General features: G+C 50.9%; 1 protein-coding gene across 1 annotated transcript in view; it reads left to right on the forward strand.

The window, feature by feature from the left end:
- Positions 1-19,989, forward strand: part of NTN1 (netrin 1) — a 98,767-nt gene that overhangs the window by 43,454 nt on the left and 35,324 nt on the right. Inside the window, exon 2 of the mRNA XM_050319540.1 lies at positions 9,317-9,505. Within this exon, the coding sequence (XP_050175497.1) occupies positions 9,317-9,505 (189 nt within the window). The remainder of the gene's footprint in view (positions 1-9,316; positions 9,506-19,989) is intronic.

Below are 19,989 nucleotides of genomic sequence, written 5' to 3' on the forward strand. Positions count from 1 at the left end.
TGTAGGAGTGCTTACAGGAAAATGTCTTGGAGTGGGGCAGTGATGGCCTGTGCACTGGGTGTGCTGGCTCCTGCCCCTCGGTCTGGGCTGCAGCATCACCTGGAGGTTTGCAGTGCTCAGACCCACCAGGTGCCCTCCTCTTGAGCTGCAGGGTTTCACAGAAACACAAAAGTCTTGATGAAACCAAGAACTTAGGGCTGGGATGATGATTTTGGTAATTTGAAAAGCATCCACTCAACCTGCAGTGGTTCAGAACTGCCCTGGGGGTTGTCAGGATGGACAGGTAGGAGGGAAACACCAAGGTGTGGGGTAGAGAGGGGAGAAAGGTCCTGCAAGGCACCACAACCCCCAGAGCAGGGAGCAGTCGAGGGAAGCTGCTGCTGAGATCTGTACCAGATAAGAGGGAAACCACAAGGCCAGAGTCTAAGTGGGTAAATTGTTCCCAAGTGGATTTCCCTCGGACTCTAAACAAACACTGACACTTAAGGAGCACCTCAGAGCTGAGCTGGGGTGGGTAAAGGGGGGGTGGTGGCTGCCTGCTATCTCTGATAACCTGTGGGTTGTGGGGTGAGCTCTCCATCAGCTCCTGCCTTTGGATGGCATCTGGATGAATTATGGGATGCAAACAATTCATTTCAAAGGATTTACAATCTCAGGAGACTGGGTTTGGATGGTGCAATTAAATAAAGAAAGCTGATGACAGCCTGGTATCATCTTCCACACTGAAATAAAGAGTTCACTTCCTGACTTTTCCCTTCTCAAAAAAAAAACTAAAAAAGACCTTCCAGTCAGAAAGTTATCTGCAAACTTCCTGCACAACACCTGATTTGCAAGGGGGAGCTCTTGTTGGACCCCTCAGAATGTGCCTGCAAGTGCCATCACTTCACTGGCTGTGCTGGGACCCAGATGTTGGGTACAAAGTGCTGTCAGTCAGTGTAGGGGACAAGCCTGGCACACACTGCCCCTGTCCTTCTGAGTCACAGATCAGCCCTCAGGTGAGGTCCACCTGCAGCTCTCATCCCACTCCTCAGAGCTGGTTCCTCCAGCCCTTGTTGAGGCAGGCTACGAGGCTGAAGGCCTCATCTTCAGACATCTCTCAGAGGTTCCCTAGGTGGAAAAAGAGTCTTCTCCAGTCTCTCTTGAAGAGCAGTGACTTCAGCACACTGGAGGAAGTGAGGGCAATTTGCAACCCATTTCCAGGCACTTTGAGTACAACCGTGTGTGCTGCACCAGGGCAAGGCTTGCTTTGTGATTTCCATCCTGTATTGAGTAAGACCTCCTTTTGTCTTGGGCTAAAATGCCCTGGGTGAGAGGCTGCCACAAATCCCAGCATTTCAATGCAACACAACAGGCTCACAGGTTTCTCATGCACCCCAATTGCCTGTTGATAGACAATCAGCTGCCTGGTGGCTTGGATGGAGTCATTGCAGGTCACTGGACGTGTCTCCAAGGGTTCCAGGCAGGAACATGACAGTCAGTAGGACCTTGTTGGCTGACAGCAGCTGTTTGCCACGTGTGCTGGCTGGCCATGGGGGGATCTTCACTGCCCAGAGATTGTTAAAATCTGGCTCAGAATCTGAATATCTCAGAGCTGTAAATCTCCCAGGAGATAAGTCTTGCTCTTGTGCATCTGATGCTTCCTGTGGGGCCAGAAATACCACGTGAACAGCCAGGAAATACCTGCTGAGATTTTGGTGTTCCAGTCTGGTCTGGAACTAATAAATGTGGAAGCAGTTATGAAAATATGTCCCTCCATGAAATTAATAAAAACATATATCAGACCCCAGCCAGACAGGTCCACGTTGGAGGTTGTGAATGGTGTCTGTCCCTGTTGGGAGCAGCTCCCACAGCTTGGGGGGCTGGAGGGATGGCCAGGCAGCCACAGTGCCTGGTTTGCAGCAGCTGCTGGGTGCTCTCCAAAGGGATCTGGTGCTATTGGGAAGAGCTTTGGTCACACTGCGCTACAGAGAACTTGATAATTGGGAGTGATGACAATGTCACCCTCAGTAGCTGACCTGATGGGACTTGTTCTTCCCTCTTTGGGGTTTGATCTGTGAACAGCTCTGGACTTTCTCCCCATATCCGCTCTCAAAACCACATACCAGAGACCACATAGTGGGAGTTGGCCTTGCCAAGCTGTCGGCTGCCCAGTTTTGATGGCCAGTGTCTGAGCTGGCTACGGGTGTTGATGGACATCTGGTTTGCCACGGACATGCCTGGTTTACCCCTGCTGTCACCCGGGTTGAGGGCAATTCCCAAAGCACATTCATGGGTTGAAGCTGTCAAGCTCTGCTGTTTAACATCTGCTTCTCCCACCCACTCTCCAGCATCTGCTGAAAGTCCACCCTTCCTGCTGATGGAGTTGATGATGAACGTGGCAGGGCAGGGGTCCACTGGGGAGGCCTGATGGACTTTGCATTGAAGGCAGGAGGGATCAGGGAGGGTTGACACCACCACACTCAGCACCATAGTTCACCAGCAGGACAAGCATCCATTGCCCTGTTTCTACAGGCTTGGTTTGGCCAGTGAAAATTACATTTTCAGGGAATTCAGCTACAAAACTCCATCAGCTTTGACCAGACACATCCCCTATTTTTTAGTGCCTTTAGAAACTCGGCCAAGCTTGAGCAGTTCTTCTTAGAGACAGCAAAAGACACATCCCTACCAGGGAGCAATGTTTTTCTGTTTAAGCCTTGGCTTCTAATATAAGGGCAACAGATTTTCTTTAAGGAAATAAATCCCCAAATTTGTTAGCATTGGCACAGCACAGTATTTTTCACTAGCCTTGTTTCTCATTACCAGCTGAATCATTTTAGCAGGGACTTTTCTAGAAATATTCAGCCTGAGTCAGATGCCTGATCTCAAACATTTCAGCCCAAACAGAGTCTGGGTGGTTTTGCTTTTTTTACATAGAAGAGAATGAGTGTCTTATCATTGGAAATCCCAGGTGGGTGCAAATGTTGCTGTTACCAACTTGGGCTTCAGTGCTGAGCAGAGAGTTGTTCTACTTTGCAGAACCAGTGTTGACAGGGGGACATCTGCAGGGCCTCCCGGTCCCTCAGGCATGTAGAGGTTTGGGAACTGGGCAAAGTGGGAAGTGAAGGGCACTTGGGGTGTGCATCATCCCCAGGGAGGTTCTGAGTCACCCTGATGACATTTTGTCTAGAACTTTGCCACAGAATGGCCATTCCTCAGGTTCTTCAGGCATGGAAAAGTCTTGTGTTCCCAAACCCATTTTTGTGCTGAGGGGAAGATGCTCTCAGTGTGTTTCTCCCCAGGACCCTTCTTTCTTGCTTCACCTACAGTTTGGCCAGTCCTTGCTCTCAGGGTGTTTCTCACGGGTGAAGAGTGGGGAGAGGCCTCGTGGGCAGTAGCTCAGACTGTGAGGGGCTGCTCAAAAAGCCTTCAGCCCCAGCAGTGGGGCGGTCCCAGCAAGGATGGGGCTTTCTTTCCCCCACCACAGTGCACACTTGCTTTTGCTGCAGGCCAGGATTGTGGCTCCGGGCCGTGGGCGATGCCAGCCATAGCTGCATATTTTGTGGTGTGTCCACACACTTCCCCCCATCCTTTTGCTCTGACTGTCAGGAAAACCTGGGGCCTGGCACAGACCTCGTGTCTCCCCCTCGAAGCCACAACACCCTGATGGATTTCCCCTTGCCTGAGCAAACCAAGCCAACTTCTGAGCCTCCTCCTTACTCAGACCCAACAGCTCACGCAAATGAATTTTCCTGAGCAAACATTTCTATTTAGTGTCGGCCGGCTGGGTCTGTGGTGAGTGGCACTGGGCCACAGGGAGGGCAAACAGTGGGTCTGGACACTCAGTCCTGATGGCTCCAAGCTTGGGGGGTCACACGTGGTGGTTCCACTCTGCAGGACTTTGTCACCACCACGGCCGTGTTCACACATGTTTGGCCGTTCTGCTGCAGCAGGCACAGACAGAAACCCTCTCCCCCACATCCATAGCCCTCAGGAGAGATCCCTGCAGGCCACACCAGCTTGGATCACTCACCAGGCAACCCAATGAACAACAGCCTGTGCTGGACTGGTGGGGTCCTGTGCCATGTTGTGGTGTGGGAGCTCATCCAGCAGCTCCAGGTTCGTGCTCAGCTGCTCCAAAACCTCAAACCAGTTGCCAGCAAGCTTGAGGAGACACTGTAAGGGACCAGGGACACCCTCCTGCTGTCTCCAGAGGGGATTTCTCTTTGCCTCCCAGTCCAACAAGTAGGCAGGTCTCTGGCTGCCTCACCTCTCTTGTCCCCTCCCTTTGATTTAAAGGTGGCTGTTTCCTTCACCAGTGTGGTCCTCAAAAATAAGATCCCTGAAGATATCTCCAGGGGTGCCCTAGGAGCAAAGTTCCCCCAGGATGGGTAAGGACAGAGTGACCTCTCAGCAGCCAGGACAGTGCATGCAAGGATTGTTCCTGCAGAAGAGAAATAATGGATCAGGCTGAACCAGCAATTTTCTAGAAAAAAGAAACTTATTTGGGAAAGGGACAATTTTAAAGAGACTGAGCCTGTTCATAAATTCAAGTCAAATTTAGAGATTACTTTCAGCCTCTGGATTCTTCTATCCTCCCCTTTCCCTTCCCCCCTTCCCCCGAATTATTGTTTGCAAAAATTAAAACAAAATGTTTTGGGGCTTTCGTTTGTTTAAAAAGCAATTTGCATTTTGAAAATTGCCAAAATATAAGCTTTGGGAGGGTGGGTCCTTTTGAAAGGGCAGCATTGTCATTGCTGAATGAAAACTAAGGAGAAGGAATGCGTCCTGGGAGAGGCAGGGCATGGGGACATGGGGCCTGGGGGACAGAGCAGCAGCACAAAGACCACAACCACAGCTCCCACCACACAGCTCCAGCCTGTGCTTCCATTCATGTATCTCCTTTCACTCTCCCAAATGGAAAATCTTGCCCACCTTGACCTTCTCTGGGTGATTAATTTGCCCCAGTTGCTGTTTTCAATGCGGAGGAGATTCTGCGGTACTTTCTTCAGCCGGGTCCAAACCGCAGCTTTCCCCTTTCCCACTCCAGCCTTCTCCAAGTTTCTGAACATCTGTGTTTAAATGAAATCTGGTTACTCATATCAGAGCCTGGCTGCTCAGGTAGAGGCAGTTTGATGAAGCGCTGTACATCTGCGTGCCATAAAGCAAGCGAACGAAAGGCTTGTGAGGTCCTTGGCAAGAGGAGAGAAAGAGGAGAGCAGGAGACAGCAGCACTGAGCTTAGCTGAGCAACTGCAGCAAAACCCCTTCATCAGAGAGGTCTCAGCACCTGGCCCATGTTTTGCTCATAGCTGGGTCTGCAGCCCACACAGGGGTGTCTTCTCCCCCAGGTGAAAAGCAGAGCGTGGGGAGCGTAGGTGATGCCAAGACCGGGAGGTGATTTTTACTACAGCTGGCAAAGGCATTCATAGAAAGAAAAGCTGGGTTGCTAAAGAGCCACTTAGTGTGGCAGGGAAATTCTAACCAAGAAGCAGTGGCTGAAAATTAAAGCCAGGCCAAGCCGTGTTAGGGACGAGGCAAAACTCTTTAGCGCAGTGGGGGATTAACCTCGGGTGAGGGAGGGTGGGAGCTGCCTGTCCTGAGTGCCTCTGTCCAGGGAAGTGTGGCCAGGTGAGCCACAGGCCCTGCCCACCATGGGCAGCATGGGGAGCACCCAGGGACTGTGCACAGGCTGGGAGATGGGATCCAAGAGCATCACGACCCACTACGGGGTCCACAGCACTCAGCGCCTCCGCGTGATGGATCCCATCCCGGCGTGTCCCAGCAAGGACTTTCTGATGCCTGGATGGGTCATTTACTGCATTGCCCTAGTTCCTGAGTCCCTCTGTTATTGTCAGAAGAAAATAGGATGGCTATTTTCCTTCAGTCAGACCAAATCCCTCCCACTGGGCATCTGCAAATATATCAGGCTGCAGCCCTGGCTGGGGGCCAGGGGTTCACAGTGCTGGCGACTCAGGACCCAGGCACTCAGGGTGAACACAAGAGACAGTAATTTCAATTAAAAGCACTCTCCCCATGTCAGTTTGGCCACTTCTGTTGGCAGAAACAGGTGGATCAGGAGGGGCTGGATGATGGCAGTGCAGCTATGCTCATGGGATTAAGAGGCAATCAGTGTCCAGGGGTGTCCTCTCTGCCTTGGGAGCGCAGGTGGAAGGAGGAGACAGGACCAAGGCTGAGCTGATGGAGCCAAAAAAAGCTGAGAAGTCACAGTGGAGGGGTGGCTGTCACTCCCTGGCTGCTTGTGGTGCCTGTGGGAAGCTCACAGGGAGGTCATGTTGCTCATGGACATGGGCTGGACCAGTCCACACCTTCTCCCAGCTCATTCACTTCCTCCTTGGAGGGTTTATATCCCAAGGCACCCACAATACTTAGGTTGTTGAGTCTGGGTGAGGACAGGGATGGCTGTTTTGGGGAGCTCCTTGCAGTGTGTTGTGAGGTTCAGCTTCTTCTCTTCTTCAGACACTGATTTTCCCATCCCTGGAAGATCAATGTAAAATTGATCCCAGGAGCAGAGCTGTGAGCTGTTCTGCACACTCCATGTATTCCTCCACATTCCTGTGCAGCTCTGCTCTGGTGGGACCAGCAGAAATATTAGCAAAGAACTTGAGAAAATCCCAAGAGTCCTGTTTTCCTGGCTTTGCAAAAACATTTCTGCTTATCAAGCAACCCAAAGAAATGCGAAGATTTTCAGACACTCTTCGTGTGGGCTCAGCTTTGAATTTTAAAAAGGGATTTGCCAATGCAATCTTGCAAAATACTTGAGTGCCAAGTCCAGCTCTCCTAAAATACAAGTTTTAGGAGGAGGTGAGCTTTCACTCTCTGGGGAAAAATTGCATTTCTGACAGAGTCAAGGAAGAGCTAAGTCTTTTGTGAGGCCATGCCACCCCCTGGAGAAATGGCTCCTCTTGTTAATCAACAGGGACTAAATCCCGTGGTTTGTAGCACCAAAGGCAGAGCTGCTCATGAACCTCAAGGCTTTGAAGGATGGAGATGTGCCTGTGTAGTCACAGGCTACAGCAGGGATGACCAACTCTCAGACTAAGGGATTTAAATCTCTTTTTTCCTCTGCTTGAGCTGAGTCCTGAGGCTGTGCCATTGATACAGGTGTTGCCTTGGGATTTAAGTACAGCCCAGAGATCACCCTTCATGTCACAACCCTCATTCATGCCTGGGAAGAGGTTCTGCCTTGAGTGAAGGAACCAGCCCTTGGCCCTGCACCTTTCTGAATGCCCAGAAAAAGGGTTTAATCTCAGCATCTTGGTTCACCACTGTAAAACAAGGATTTTACCTTCTGTAAAACAAGGGTTGGGACTTTAAAAACCTCACCTCCTTCCCAAAAGCTCAGCTCGTGTGTTCTGCAGGGTAAGAATCATCTCTAACCCCCTTATTTTTGCTGCGTGTGGTGGAGCCATCATGGTGGCTGGGGCTGCTCAGCACGTGTGAGACGAGGAGGAACCAGAGCTGAGCAGCTGCTCCAGCAAGGCACAGCATGCTGCTCTTCCTGAGGTTTAGATGGGAGGGGAAAAGCCTCCAAAGAGGGCACAGACAGTGACTGGTGCGTGCTCCTGGGCTTCTTTCAGCTGCAAACAGGCTGCTAAAGCGCAGTATCAGCACATGTGCCTGTGGGACCAGCCAGATCCCAACAGCAGCGATTCCCTCGGGATGCAGGAGCGGTGTCTCCAGCCTCCCTGATGGTCGTCTCCTGTTTCAGGAGCTGACAAATGCACCCACGGGGTGCTGGGCTCATCTGAAGGAGAGGCAAACCGCGGTTCAAAGTCGTGGCCCCGCTCAGTGTCAGGAATCTCACTCCCTCACGGCCGGCAAACCGCTCCGGGGCCGCTCCTGTCACCATTAGCACGTTGGTGGCTGCTGCTCCTGCTCTGCCAGCGTTTGGTGGGGACCTGAGGTTTGGCCTCAGCACGTCAGCTGCAGGAATTCCGATTGCAAGGCATGGAGAGAGCAGGCTCTGTCCCGCTGGTTGGATGGGGATGGAGGATTTCGCTGTCCCCTTTCCTTTCACTTCGTGTGTCAGCTGGGGATTGTTCCTGATGAATAATGCGGAACTGCGCTGCAATTTTCTGGGTTGAAATTTGATAATTAAGCAAATACAGCATGCCTTTGTGTTGGGCAAGCACCATAAGGTAAACAGGAAGGAATGAGGGATTAAGATGTCTCTGCTCTAAAGGAAGGTGACAAGCCCAGAGCCGTGACACCTTCGTGCCGAGCCGAGAGGCCCAGCTGTGGGCTGGCATGGCACAGCTGCATTGTTCAGGGGTGAAGAGCAAATAAAAGCAACGGGAAAAGAAAACAAGCTATAAAATTCTCAGCAAAGCACAGAGCCCCAGCAACCGCCTCTTGATGTCCCCGTGACAGCTCAGGGGAGAGGCAGGCGAGGGGTCGGGCTTTTGAAGTCCTAAAGTTGTCCTTTGCGAAGGCCCCCTGTTAAAATAGTGCCTGTGTTGACATTAGGCTGCATATGGTGGAGGAATTGGACATCTCAGTCACAGCACATGCAATCAAAGCACTGGGGGGACTTCTTGGTATTTGGCTAACGGGGTGTCAGGCTGCCCCTGCCCCGGGCAGGATGGGGGAGGCAGAGGTGAGGTTTATCAGCACACTCAAGGCTGCTGATGAGTCACAGAGCCTGTGGTATGGAAAGACGAGGAAGAAACTAGCTAGGAAGGTCTTGAAATGGTATTTGGAACTCAAACATGCATGTGTGTCAGAACTGGTGAGAGTGGGAACACTGGGAAGGTTGGGGTTGGGCAGGTGATGATGGAAACCCTTTCCTGCAGGGGTGGGCAGAGGGGGTTCCTCAGGTACTGAGAAGTGGGGGGTTCACAGTGGTTTGGGGGCCTTTGTACTGAGCAGTAGCACAATATAAAGTGAGAGTGGATGAGAAAGGAGAGAGCAGTGCTTGCATGGGACAAAGTGCTTGTGACAAAGCTGGAGAAGCAGTGGTGGAGGGGTGCTCTGTTCCCTGCATGGATGGGCCCCCTGTCCTCACAGCCCTACCTGCACCCAGATTCTAATCCACGTTAAGAGCAGGGAGAGGCAAAGGCACATTTGCTGCAAGTCGGGGTAGTGAAACAAGGTCTTGGTGACCTCAGCTTCCCCTCCAGAAAGCTGGACTTACCATATAGGCTCGGTCAGGAAGGGATGTGGGTTAGCAGCTGCCACCAAAGCATCCCACCCTGTGACCCCCCCGCTCTGAAAGGGCACACTGGGTGCCCAGCCCTGCTCACAGGGGCTCCCCCCGGGTTTGGCACCTCTGTGGCCGGGCACAAACGGTGACGATCTCCACTCTTTGCCTCTCTCAGCCTGCAACTGCAACCTGCACGCCCGGCGCTGCCGCTTCAACATGGAGCTGTACAAGCTGTCGGGGCGCAAGAGCGGCGGCGTCTGCCTCAACTGCCGGCACAACACGGCGGGGAGGCACTGCCACTACTGCAAGGAGGGCTTCTACCGAGACCTCAGCAAGCCCATCTCCCACCGCAAGGCCTGCAAAGGTACCGGGCTCGGGCGGGGGATGGCCGGGGCCCCGCAACTCATTCCCCTCCAGCCCCTTCCTGCAGCTCCTGTTCTGCAGGAGCCAAACTCCCGCTGCTCCTCCCTCTCCCAAACCAACTTGAAATGGCTTTTCTTGCTGTTTCAAATTGCTTTTCTTGCCCCCACGTTCCCTGACATCACCCCTCCCTGGTCTCCTCCTCGTGAGGATGAGGCCACTGAAATACAACAACTCCTCACTGCTGAGGATGACTTGAAATGATTCCAGTGCTCATCAATTATCACGTGCTTCGTCTGCTGACCTGCTCATCACACATGTAAAGTGCACAAAATCCCAGGTACGGGGTCAGATGCAGCATCTGTAGATCAGCCTCCCCTGAATACCCATCTCCAGCTCCCCCACTCCACCCTCGCCCCGGCACTGCTGGGGCACAGGCAGCACTCAACCCACGCACAGAACATGTCACTCCTCCGGACGAGGAGGGAGCAGTCAAAAGGGAAACGGGTTTATTTTGGGCTCAGAGTTTTTTGAGGCTTCCTCGTGTGGACGTGGAGGCGAGCTGGGCTTCAGCTGGGGCGGGAGCAGCAAGAGGAGCAAATCCTGCAAACGAACCTTTTCCGCTCTCAGCTGGGGGAGATGTAAATCCTGGACCTGAGGTGCAGTGAAAGGGATCAAGCAAACGTTCAAAAGCCAGACTAGAAAATGCTGGGGTTTCCCACAGAAATCTTCAGCTCTTCTCTCTCTGAAGACTCATTTCAATAAGAAACGAAAAGCTTTTTGGCCTCAGCTGGGTATTTTTGGCTGGAAAGTTTTGAGTCTTCAGCATTTTAATTTTTAATGAAAATGCTGCTGCTTTTTTTTTTTTTTTCCCCCACTGAAAACAGACACTTTTTGCCAAAACAGAAAAAGAAACCACTTCTTCAGACAGTCCTGTTCCTGCCTTTTCACCTTGTAAAAACTATTCCAACAAGATATTTTCGACCCACCCTGCACTGAGCTCCTAACCAGCTCCAGCTGATGTGTGGGCTGCTGGGAACCCCATCCGTGGGCCTGGGGGGGAAAGGAGCTGCCATTTCAGATTGCAAGGAGCCAGAAGGGAGGGGTGTTGAGGGGCTGAGCCACTTCCATGCCAGTCCCAACACTCAGGATCCCAGAGGGACCCCAGCTCTGGCAGGGAGCTGCATGTTACGAATGGAAATGCCTTGTCCTCCCATCCTGAGGGGATCCGTGTCAGAATAAAGTCAACATTTCTTCCTTCCCACCCAGGTCACTGATGAAATAACAGTGAAATAGCAGAGAAATAATGTTAGATTGGGCCAGTCAAAGGTAAAGGTGAAGGTATGGGCACTCCTTGAGGGGTGCATGTGGGCATCCATCACCCTCCATCATCAGCACTGCTGCTGTCCAGAGCTTGATTCCTGTTTACCTTCCTTCTCCCCAGAAAGGGTTTTGGGCTGCCCTGCTGGGAAGAATTCTTGCCCTCCCCAAGCACAGTAAACTCCCTCCCAGGGCTGTGGTTTCTGCCTCCCCAGTATGGGGACTTCTGGGCATGTGGTGTGATTTGGAGGAGAGGAGGGTTCTTTGTCAGCCATGGGCTCACTGTGCATCCACAGGGATTCCAGTCCTCTGGGATCAGCACAGGGAGCATGGAGCAGGGAGGGAATGCTTGGCTGGATGGTAGGATGGATTCTATCCCCTCCTTTTCCATCCTGGGAAAAGGCAGTCTGCGTTGGCAGTGATGTTCATGCTTAACCCTCTCTTGACTGATCCTGGCACTTCCCAGGACTGTCCTCATTCCTGCTTTTCCCAGCTCTCCTCCCTGGCCAGGCAGCCTGTTCCCCCTGTCCTGCCCATCCCTCCTTGTTGTTCCCTGGCCCTTCCCTCTGCTCACCCCTCCGTGGCTGACAGCACAGTGCTCCTACCCAAAAACACAGATGGGTGGTACCTGCAGGTGGGAAACCTCAGAGCTGCCTCAGTTTCCCCAGGAGAGCACCAAGAATTCAGGCACTGGCCTCCATGAGGCCCTCCACAAGCATTTTAGGCTGAATTTCCCAGTTGCTGGGTCATTCACTCTATTAAATGCTCTTTGCAATTGTCCTTTTCTCACCCTCTGCCTTCTCGAACCGCTCCTGCACTTGAAATTGGAGGTGACCAAATTTAAATACTTCTCCAACCACCCATGGTTTGTAACAGATACAAAGGTATGTGATAACTGTGCTGACCAGCTCCCACCTTGCAGCCTATGAGCAGGATTTTACAGTGCTTGTTGGGTTATTGTTGGTGTAATCCATTGTCCTGTACAAAAGCAGCAAAATGAAGTTTCCCACAGCACAGGCATTCCTTTGAAAACTTGATTTCCTGAGCTCTGTTCATGACACAGTGGAGGTTTGTATTCCCTCTATTTTTCTTTCCCAATTCAGGGCTTTTTCTGAAATAATTGTTGAGAACAGACATATTTAAAAACCAACCCTATCATCTACCAGCTTCAGCCATCTCACCATTGATGACATTTGTCATCTCACCAAACCAGCTGACAATGGGCAACCCTCTCCCAGAGCCTCACCTCGACCAAATGTGTTTCAAATTGAGGAATTAACCATTCTGAAGCATCTGCCATCTCCCTCAGCACTACCTGCTGTCTGCTCTCACCCAGCAGACTGTTTTCTCCATAAGACTGGAATCTTTCAGCCATCACATTGCTCTAATTGTGTTCCACAGTGTAACAAATTCAAATAAATTCATATAACAGAGCCCTGGTGCCTTGGGAGCTGCCCATGGCACACTCACCTACACTGGCAAGTGTGTGAGCTCACAGCAAACACCCCACGAAAGAGCTGCCAAGGAGAGTTTTGTATTAATTCCACTCCTTCACTCACATTCATCTTCCACTCCATCCTATACAAGAGGTTATGTACCTCAACTGGTAACACACCTAACCTTAGAAAATTAGAGATGCATTCTTTTCAGTGGTTGGGTGGCTATTTCTGCAAAAATACACTGTTGCAGAAATGTTTGCACAAAGTCTACTTAATTTTAACTTGGGGAAAAAGAGAAACCCACAAACTTTTGCACATGTTTGTAGGGTGCAGTGTGAGGCTCAGGCAGCAAAAGGCGAGTAGAAAGCAGAGCTGGGTAACATCCTCCTGCCCATCACAGGGCTGTTTGGCTTCCTAATAGCCAAACCTATAATAGCTGTTAAATTATAGATTTTTTTAAATGATCTGAAGGTGTCTGAGCAGCACAGATGAAGGCAAAAGAAGCTGGGCTTTAAGGCTGACTTTTCCCCAATGGGATGCAGCTGTGCCATGTAATTCCCCTCTGCGTTTGCTCCCAGTGGTTTTCTTGCAAAAATGATAAAAGCAAAGAATTTGTCAGTGCCCAGAGATGCCCTTGTCACAGAGCCACAAAGGCAGGGCATGGCACGGAGCCTGCAAACCACATGCAAAGGAATTGATGACAGATGGAGCAGGGATATTGCATGAAGTGGCAACGCTGGGCGTGCGCCAGAGCCTGCCAGGCTGGGGCTGGAGCTGGAGCTGGGGCTGGGCTGGGGCTGGGGCTGGAGGAGTGTGGTTGCTGTGGGTGGGTGGTCAGGCAAACCCAGGGTCAGCAGTTACTCAAGCCAGGGCTTGGGTTCCCCCGGTGTTTTGAGGTCAGACCCCACAGCTGATCTGTGCGTGGCCCCAGCTGGGGACTCTGGGGCTGGAGGAGTCCCGTGGTCCTGCTGCTCCTCCGCTGGGGGGATGGATGGGCTCATCCCAGAGGGTGAGGGAGCAAGGATGCCCTTTGCCCTGGACACATCAAACCCCTGGTGTTGCACACACCCTTTAGGTGTGGGGCTGTCCAGAGAAGCAACAAAACTCCAATATAAGAAATTCTGCACGTTCATCTTTTAAGACAGACAAGGGTGAATTGTTCCTTTTCTCACTAGTGTTTGAGAAAGCACAAAGAGTTCCCAACACACCAAAGCCCTGCTTCCAGTTCCTTCTGCTTTCCCTCGGCTCCGAATGATGTTGCAAGTGAAATTCCACATCTGGGTCCTGCAAACCTTCCTCCTCCCTGCTCTGTCGTGAGCCGCTGTAAATCAGGGCCCTGGTGTTATTTCTTTTGATTAAATTCCCTCCTGATATTTGCCAGATTATTGGCACTAATGTAATTCTATTGGAGCAGAGAGTCTGCAGGATTTTATAGCCCGGCTGTAAAACAGCCCTGCGCTTGGGGGAGAGGCTTTGCACACTTTTTGATGAAAAGATGACAAATGATACACGTTATGAACGCACTTGTGCTGAGGCTGCCAGCGTAAACCCCTTGTGGAGGGGCAGGATTTGGCACCTGGAGAGGTCACGTTCATTAGGACTCCATGTTTTGGTAACAAATGGGATTGTCTGATTCCCTGGTGCTGCCACAGCTCCACGCCTGTGCAGAGCCTGGCAGGTTTTCCATCTGCATTGAAGTGTTCAATGGCTTGTTCAAAACCCAAAAAGCACTCCCAGCCTACCTGCCCATCCTGGCTTGTACCCACAACGGGTCAAGCCTTCGACATTTTCATTTTGGAGGCAGTGGGGTTGAAGCAGAGGGAGGGGGAGTGCCATCCCATGGGCTCAGCCTCTGATCCTTGATTTCATGGATGCAGATTCAGGTTTTTTTCCCACTCAGCTGCAGGCCCTGGGTGGGGGGGATAACACAGCCTAACCCCTTTGGCTCCCGGTGCTGCCTGGAGAGGAGAGCAGAGCCTCTGGTGACAGGGACAGTGGGAAGAGTCCCTGCCTCTCTCCACTGACTATAGAGGGAGCTGCGTGACCAGCTTAGAGCTGACAGCTCATTCCCACGAGGCTGAAGCCAGGGGAGATGGGACCTGTCCTTGCTGCCCGGAGCCCCGCTGGGCAGTTGGGGTGCAGAGGGCCGTGGGGATAAACCCCCCCTCAGACAGCAAAGTGTGAGAACAGGCTTGCTGCCATCCCTGTGCTGGTGCCCCACCAGTGTCCCATGGGCCATGTCCCAGTGCAGGACAGCGAGATCAGTCTGCCCATGGTTTCAGTTGTGGTCAGCACCTCTCCATCCTCAGGGATGTCCCCTGCTGTCATGGTCCCCAGTCCACATGCAGGTGGAGGGTAGGCCAGCTCACAGCTGACACATCCCAGATGTAGGGATGGCCTGGCTGGATCCCCCTACACCAGGGCTCCAGGGACAGCAGGGCCACCAGTGGTGGCTCCTGACAGGGCTCTGTCCCCAGCCTTTCCTTGTCTGCAGTGAGTGCCTGCTCCCCAGGAACCCTCCCATCACTGCAGGGAGCCTATCCACACAAATCTGCCCTTGGTGTCCAGCTCAGGCAAGGGTGACGTGCAACCTAAGAGAGATGCTCCTCTCTCCAGAGCAGCCTCATTTTGATGCCCTTCTCTAGTCCAGCTCAGTTGTTGTTTCAAGGCAAAGTCCAAGGCAATACTTTCTAGGAATTCACACCAGCTAATTGTCCTTAATTATCAAACTTCCTTCCCTTCCTTTTCTCTTTTTTCTTCCTCTTTGGAGACCAGCTGGAGCTACTGTTCAGATGAGAGATGAGCCAACTCGTAGTGCTGGTAGGGCTTGGGTCGAGTTCTTGTGTCAGGGCTTGGTCATCTCTGAGAAATCACATCACTGGAGGAGTTCCAAATTCCAAGGCATCCATCTGCCAAGCACAGACTTTCATTTCTCCACAGGACATGCCTTTCCACTGCCACCAGAACAGTTTTCTAGCTGCATTTCCATACTGCATCTGTTAGTGGCTGTGCCTTAGTCACCCCCTTCCCCAAGGCCCCATAAGTCTTTATATCGATATTATTCCAAGTGCCAAGAGCTGATTTATGGTTTCTACATCTAAAACTTGTCATCAGCAACCCCCAGGCAGACACAAATCAGCTGGAGAAAGTTTATGGAAGTGCTCACGGGTCGCTATGGGGGGTGTCCAGGGGCAGCTCAGGAGCTCAAGTGCCACCACCAGCGAGTGCCACCTCCTCTGTGGCACCCCCAGGACCCAGGGCAGAGCTGCACCATTCACCAACTTGGGCTGGAAGGGTCCCAGAGCAAAAAAGGGACATGAGTATTACAGAAACTCCTGAACTGTTTTGCATTTGTAGTGTGAAAATATGGAGAAGGAGTGATTTTTTTATTTTTCTTTTTCAAATGAATACTCAAACTCAACACAAGGCATCTACTTGACCATTCTATCTTTTAAAAATCCATAATTTTCATGATGCCAAAAATTTCCCTAAGCTGCAGCTGCCTTCTGGTTCCAGGGAATAATTCCACATGTTGGTCCCTCTCAGGCACTTTTGCTGTGGGATTTGGCCCCTCAGCCAGCCAGGACTCCTGGGACTGCTCTGGCCAGGCACTGTGCACCTTGGAGGAGGGGACTGCTGCTTATCTGGGCCCTGGTTCTCCTCCAAAGAACCACAGTGGTACTTGCAGAGCCCTTTTCAGCAGAGCTCCCCTCTCTCCCAGGAGTCTTTTGGACTTGGCTGAGTTGGTACAACTCCCTTGCATTTAAAGGTAAATTTGAAACAAACCTGGTTTGGGGAAGGGGAGGTGAGGAAGGGACTTTTGGCATCTTCAGGTGGGCTGGGAAGACACCAGGACATAACCAAGACACCGGAGTGGGGCCCTGGTGTCTCCATTCCCAGCCCAGCCAGGAGCAGCTGCTCCTGTGGGAGATGCACTCAGGGCCCCAGCAGGTTCTGTGTCACAGCCCAGGGAATGCTCCATAAAACCAGGACCCAAACACCACCCCTAGGAGAGGGACACCCCCAGGTGAGCTGGGTTAGACATCCATCTCCACCAGAGACCTGTGCAACTTTTAGTACAGGAGCGAGGAACAGCCCAGGGAAGGGATGAGTTGAAAAAAGGGAAAGAGGAAAGGCTAAAAGCAGTGGCAGAACCTGCCAGCACTGTGTGGGGCTTGCAGAGTTCAGGGAAAGATACTCTGCTGACTCCAGGGAACTAAAAGATGCGATGAGGAGGATGGAGGATGGAGGAGGCTCCTCCAGAGACCCCCAGAAGGACCTTGAGTCTCTTTTGCAACCTGGAAACCAAGCCCCAGCACCTTCAGAGGGGGGATATAGCTGACAGCTGAGTCCCAAATCCATGTTAGGCATTGGGATGATCCAGCTTAATCAGAAAATGTAGATAGTTGATTCCCTGACAAGAGATAGCTCTGCATTCCTGAAAAATCAGATCCTGGCAGTGCTGGTGCCCAAGAGGAGTTTTATTGGCTGAACTGGGGGCCAACCACCTTCAAAACTGTGGCTTGGGTTTGGTTTTCCAGCAGAGATACATCCAGAAGCAATCCTGGAGGGCAGGTTTGGACTGTGGTTTTTCAGAAGTGGTGGCTTGTGACACAATAGAAGGGAATTTGCACTCTAATTAAGAAATAAAACCAGACTAAACCCCAGTTCTCCCTGATAAGTCTCAGACTATGAACAAAAGTTGCTAAATTCACTTGCATAGCCTGACCTCTGCATATCTCCAAGACAGAGGAAAGACAAGGAATAATTTGCCTTCCCCATAAGTGTTTTCAAACTGTTGAGATAATTTCCTGTTTCAGACCAGTTCTCCGGAGTGGAAAGTCCTCCAGGTTCTCAGATCCTGAGAAGTAAACCAAAGCTCTGTCCTGCTCATCCACACACACACACTCTGCTTTTCAGCATACTTAAACCAAAAATCTTTTTTTCCTGGTAGAAAAGGATTTATTTTCCACTTAAACACAGGCTTCTTGGAGCATTATGAATTAGTGACTGGGATTTGTGCCCTGAGAGCTCTCACTGCAATTTTCCCCTGCACGTGGGGTGTTGGGGGCTCTCCCCACTGTGGATACTTTAGTGTCCCATAAGGGCTGTGCACACTGAAGGGATCCCTCCCTGCAGAGCTTTTCCTGGAGTTTTTTTCTCATCTTCTCCACTGCCTTTTTTTCCTGAGGCTTGTGGCAACCTCGTTATCTCTGAAACTTTTGCTCCACTGCCAGGTTTGATCGAAATATTGTTAGTGGGAGAATGCACTTGTAGGAACATAATTTCCTCAGGAGCCAGCCCAAACACGCATCAGGAAGAGAAAAGGTTTGCCTTTTTTTTCCCCCCTTCAAAATTAGTATTTTCCAACACACTCTTTCTCCTGGATTGTCTCCCACGAAAGCAGGATGAGCCGTATTTTGCTTTAGAGTCATGTGCCCCACTAAGCTGCTCTTTGCCTGGCCAGAGCTTGCCCTGCAGGTCTTAGACCAGACTTGACATCTTTTGGTGGGAGAAACAAAAGGGATAACATCCTCCTTCACAAAACCCAAGTCCTGCCAGCAAAGCAGGGAGAAGCAAACCCCGATGCTTCATCCCGGGGTGTCCCAGCATCCCTGGCTGAGAATCACCCACAAGATGGAGCTCCCAGGCGACGGGGGAATTTCCAGCAACTTCTTTAACAAGGGAATTTTTGAGCATTTTGGGAAGTGCTGCCATAATTGTCTTATTGTCTGTATCTCGAATGCCTGCCCATAGCCCGCCTGCCCAAAAAGTGGATTTATTGCCGTGGTTCAAAGCCCCCTCCGGATTAGCGGCGACTCCTGCTCAGTGGAGGCTTTGTGGGCCCGTCTGTTCCTTGTTATGGAGAAGACAAAGACAAGGTCTAATCTGTGAAATTTGGCCCAAACTGCAGGGCGCCAGAGCCCTTGGCTTGCCCGAGTGCCAGCTCAGGAGGAAGAAATGGGAGAGCCCTGAGAAGCGGTGCGGGAGGGGGGGGACACTGGGAAACACCAAGAGATTGTTTGGCTTTGCCCGATAAAAGAAGGAATTCATGTTCTGCTGGCAAGAAACCTTTAAATCTCCAAGAGAATGTGCTGAGGGACATTGTGCATGAACATGATCCTTTGGAGAGCTAAATCCAGTCCACAGTATCGCAGACAAGCCGACGATCTCCTTGCAAAGCTGTTAATAGTTAATATTTAAAGTCATTATTAGTATTCAGGGTTAACACAGAGGCATTTCAACCTCTGCTTCTGGTTAAGCAAACGAGCTGGGGCCAGACTGGGTGGGTGCACAGTAAATACCACAGTTTCTCTTCCCCATGACATAAATCTGTGAGATTTGCAGGACGTGCTGCCCGTGGTGGAGATGCTGTGCCAGTGGCTGTGGTCTCACCCACCCCCACAGGGTGCTGTCCTCACAGCCAGCAGCACTCAGGTGCACGGAGATCAGACCAGGCTTTCCTCATCCACGGACAAATAACTGGGATAGTCTCCAGAGGAAGGAGAGCTGCTTGTTTTGAATCGATTCCCCAAAGACAGGAGCCAAAGCAAATATCCTGAAACAGCCTGCCCAGGTCAGGACTTTGTGACAGCTTCAAGGGGTCATCTCTGGGATGGATTATGGATATGATGGGAGTGCTGGACCCACCCAAGGAGTTCTCACATCTTGCATTCCCTGGGCAGATACGACCAGAGGAACCAGGATCTCAGCATCCGAGTTACTAAAGACAGTGGAGCAGGAAAAAAATGACTCTACAACAACAAAAAAAGAGCTCATTTAAGTAATAATATTGAAACCACACCTCTAAATACTAAAGCATAAGGCTGAGATATGGTTACTGCATCAGGTTGTGTTATTGAGGCAACAGGAAAATTAAAGTTGAGTCGTTTTGACATTTTGATGTTTTAAATACTGCTGGAATCAAAGAGAAGGAGTTTGAAAGAAATCTGGGTTTGGTGCTATTTTTTTTTCCAAGCAGAAATTTTCTGTAGCCACATTTTTCACTCCCATTGAAGCCTTCAGAGGAGAGAAGGAAAGCAACCAAAGGGAAGCAATTTTTGGCCGTGATTCTGGAAAAGCATGGGTAAACATAAATGTGCACCTAAGGCATCTGGGCTATATGAGACTTGAATTCATACTTAAAACTGAATGTGATTTCTCAATACAGGGACCTTCATCAGTGACTATTGCAAATTAAGGTGTTTTTTTCCACTCTGATGCATTTTTGGGTCACTGGTCAGTGCAGAGGTCACACTTTGGGAGGTTGGATCTGGGAGCCCTGCGAGGTGTGTGATCATGGCAGATCCAGTGTGACAAGAGGAAATCTGCACACCTTGTAAAATCCAGCCTTTTTCTCAGTCAAAAAGATTTTTCATCATTTTGAAAGCCTCCCAAAGACACAGCTTCCCTGAAAACAGGAAGATGTTAATTCTCCAAAAATGCAGGTCTTTTCAGGTACCTTCTCAATAAAGGTCACACTTGAGGAGAGCTAAGCCTGGAGATTTATCCCTCTGTTTACCTTTCAACACATGTGTGTGTGGGAAGATTAGCAGCTGGGAATACCTCCGACCAAAATTCAGGGCAGGAAAAATATTTGCACTTTTGTCATGCTATTTGTCAGCCTTCAGCGAGGCAGAGACACCCCGGCAAGCTCAACCACTTTCCCAGGGCGTTTTGCATCCTTCCATGAAAGGCCCTGAAGATTTGCTTGCAGGTATTTTTTTTT

This window comes from Myiozetetes cayanensis, unplaced genomic scaffold, assembly GCF_022539395.1.
Source record: "Myiozetetes cayanensis isolate MyiCay16 unplaced genomic scaffold, myiCay2020 scf22, whole genome shotgun sequence".
NCBI classification, from domain to species: Eukaryota; Metazoa; Chordata; class Aves; order Passeriformes; family Tyrannidae; genus Myiozetetes; species Myiozetetes cayanensis.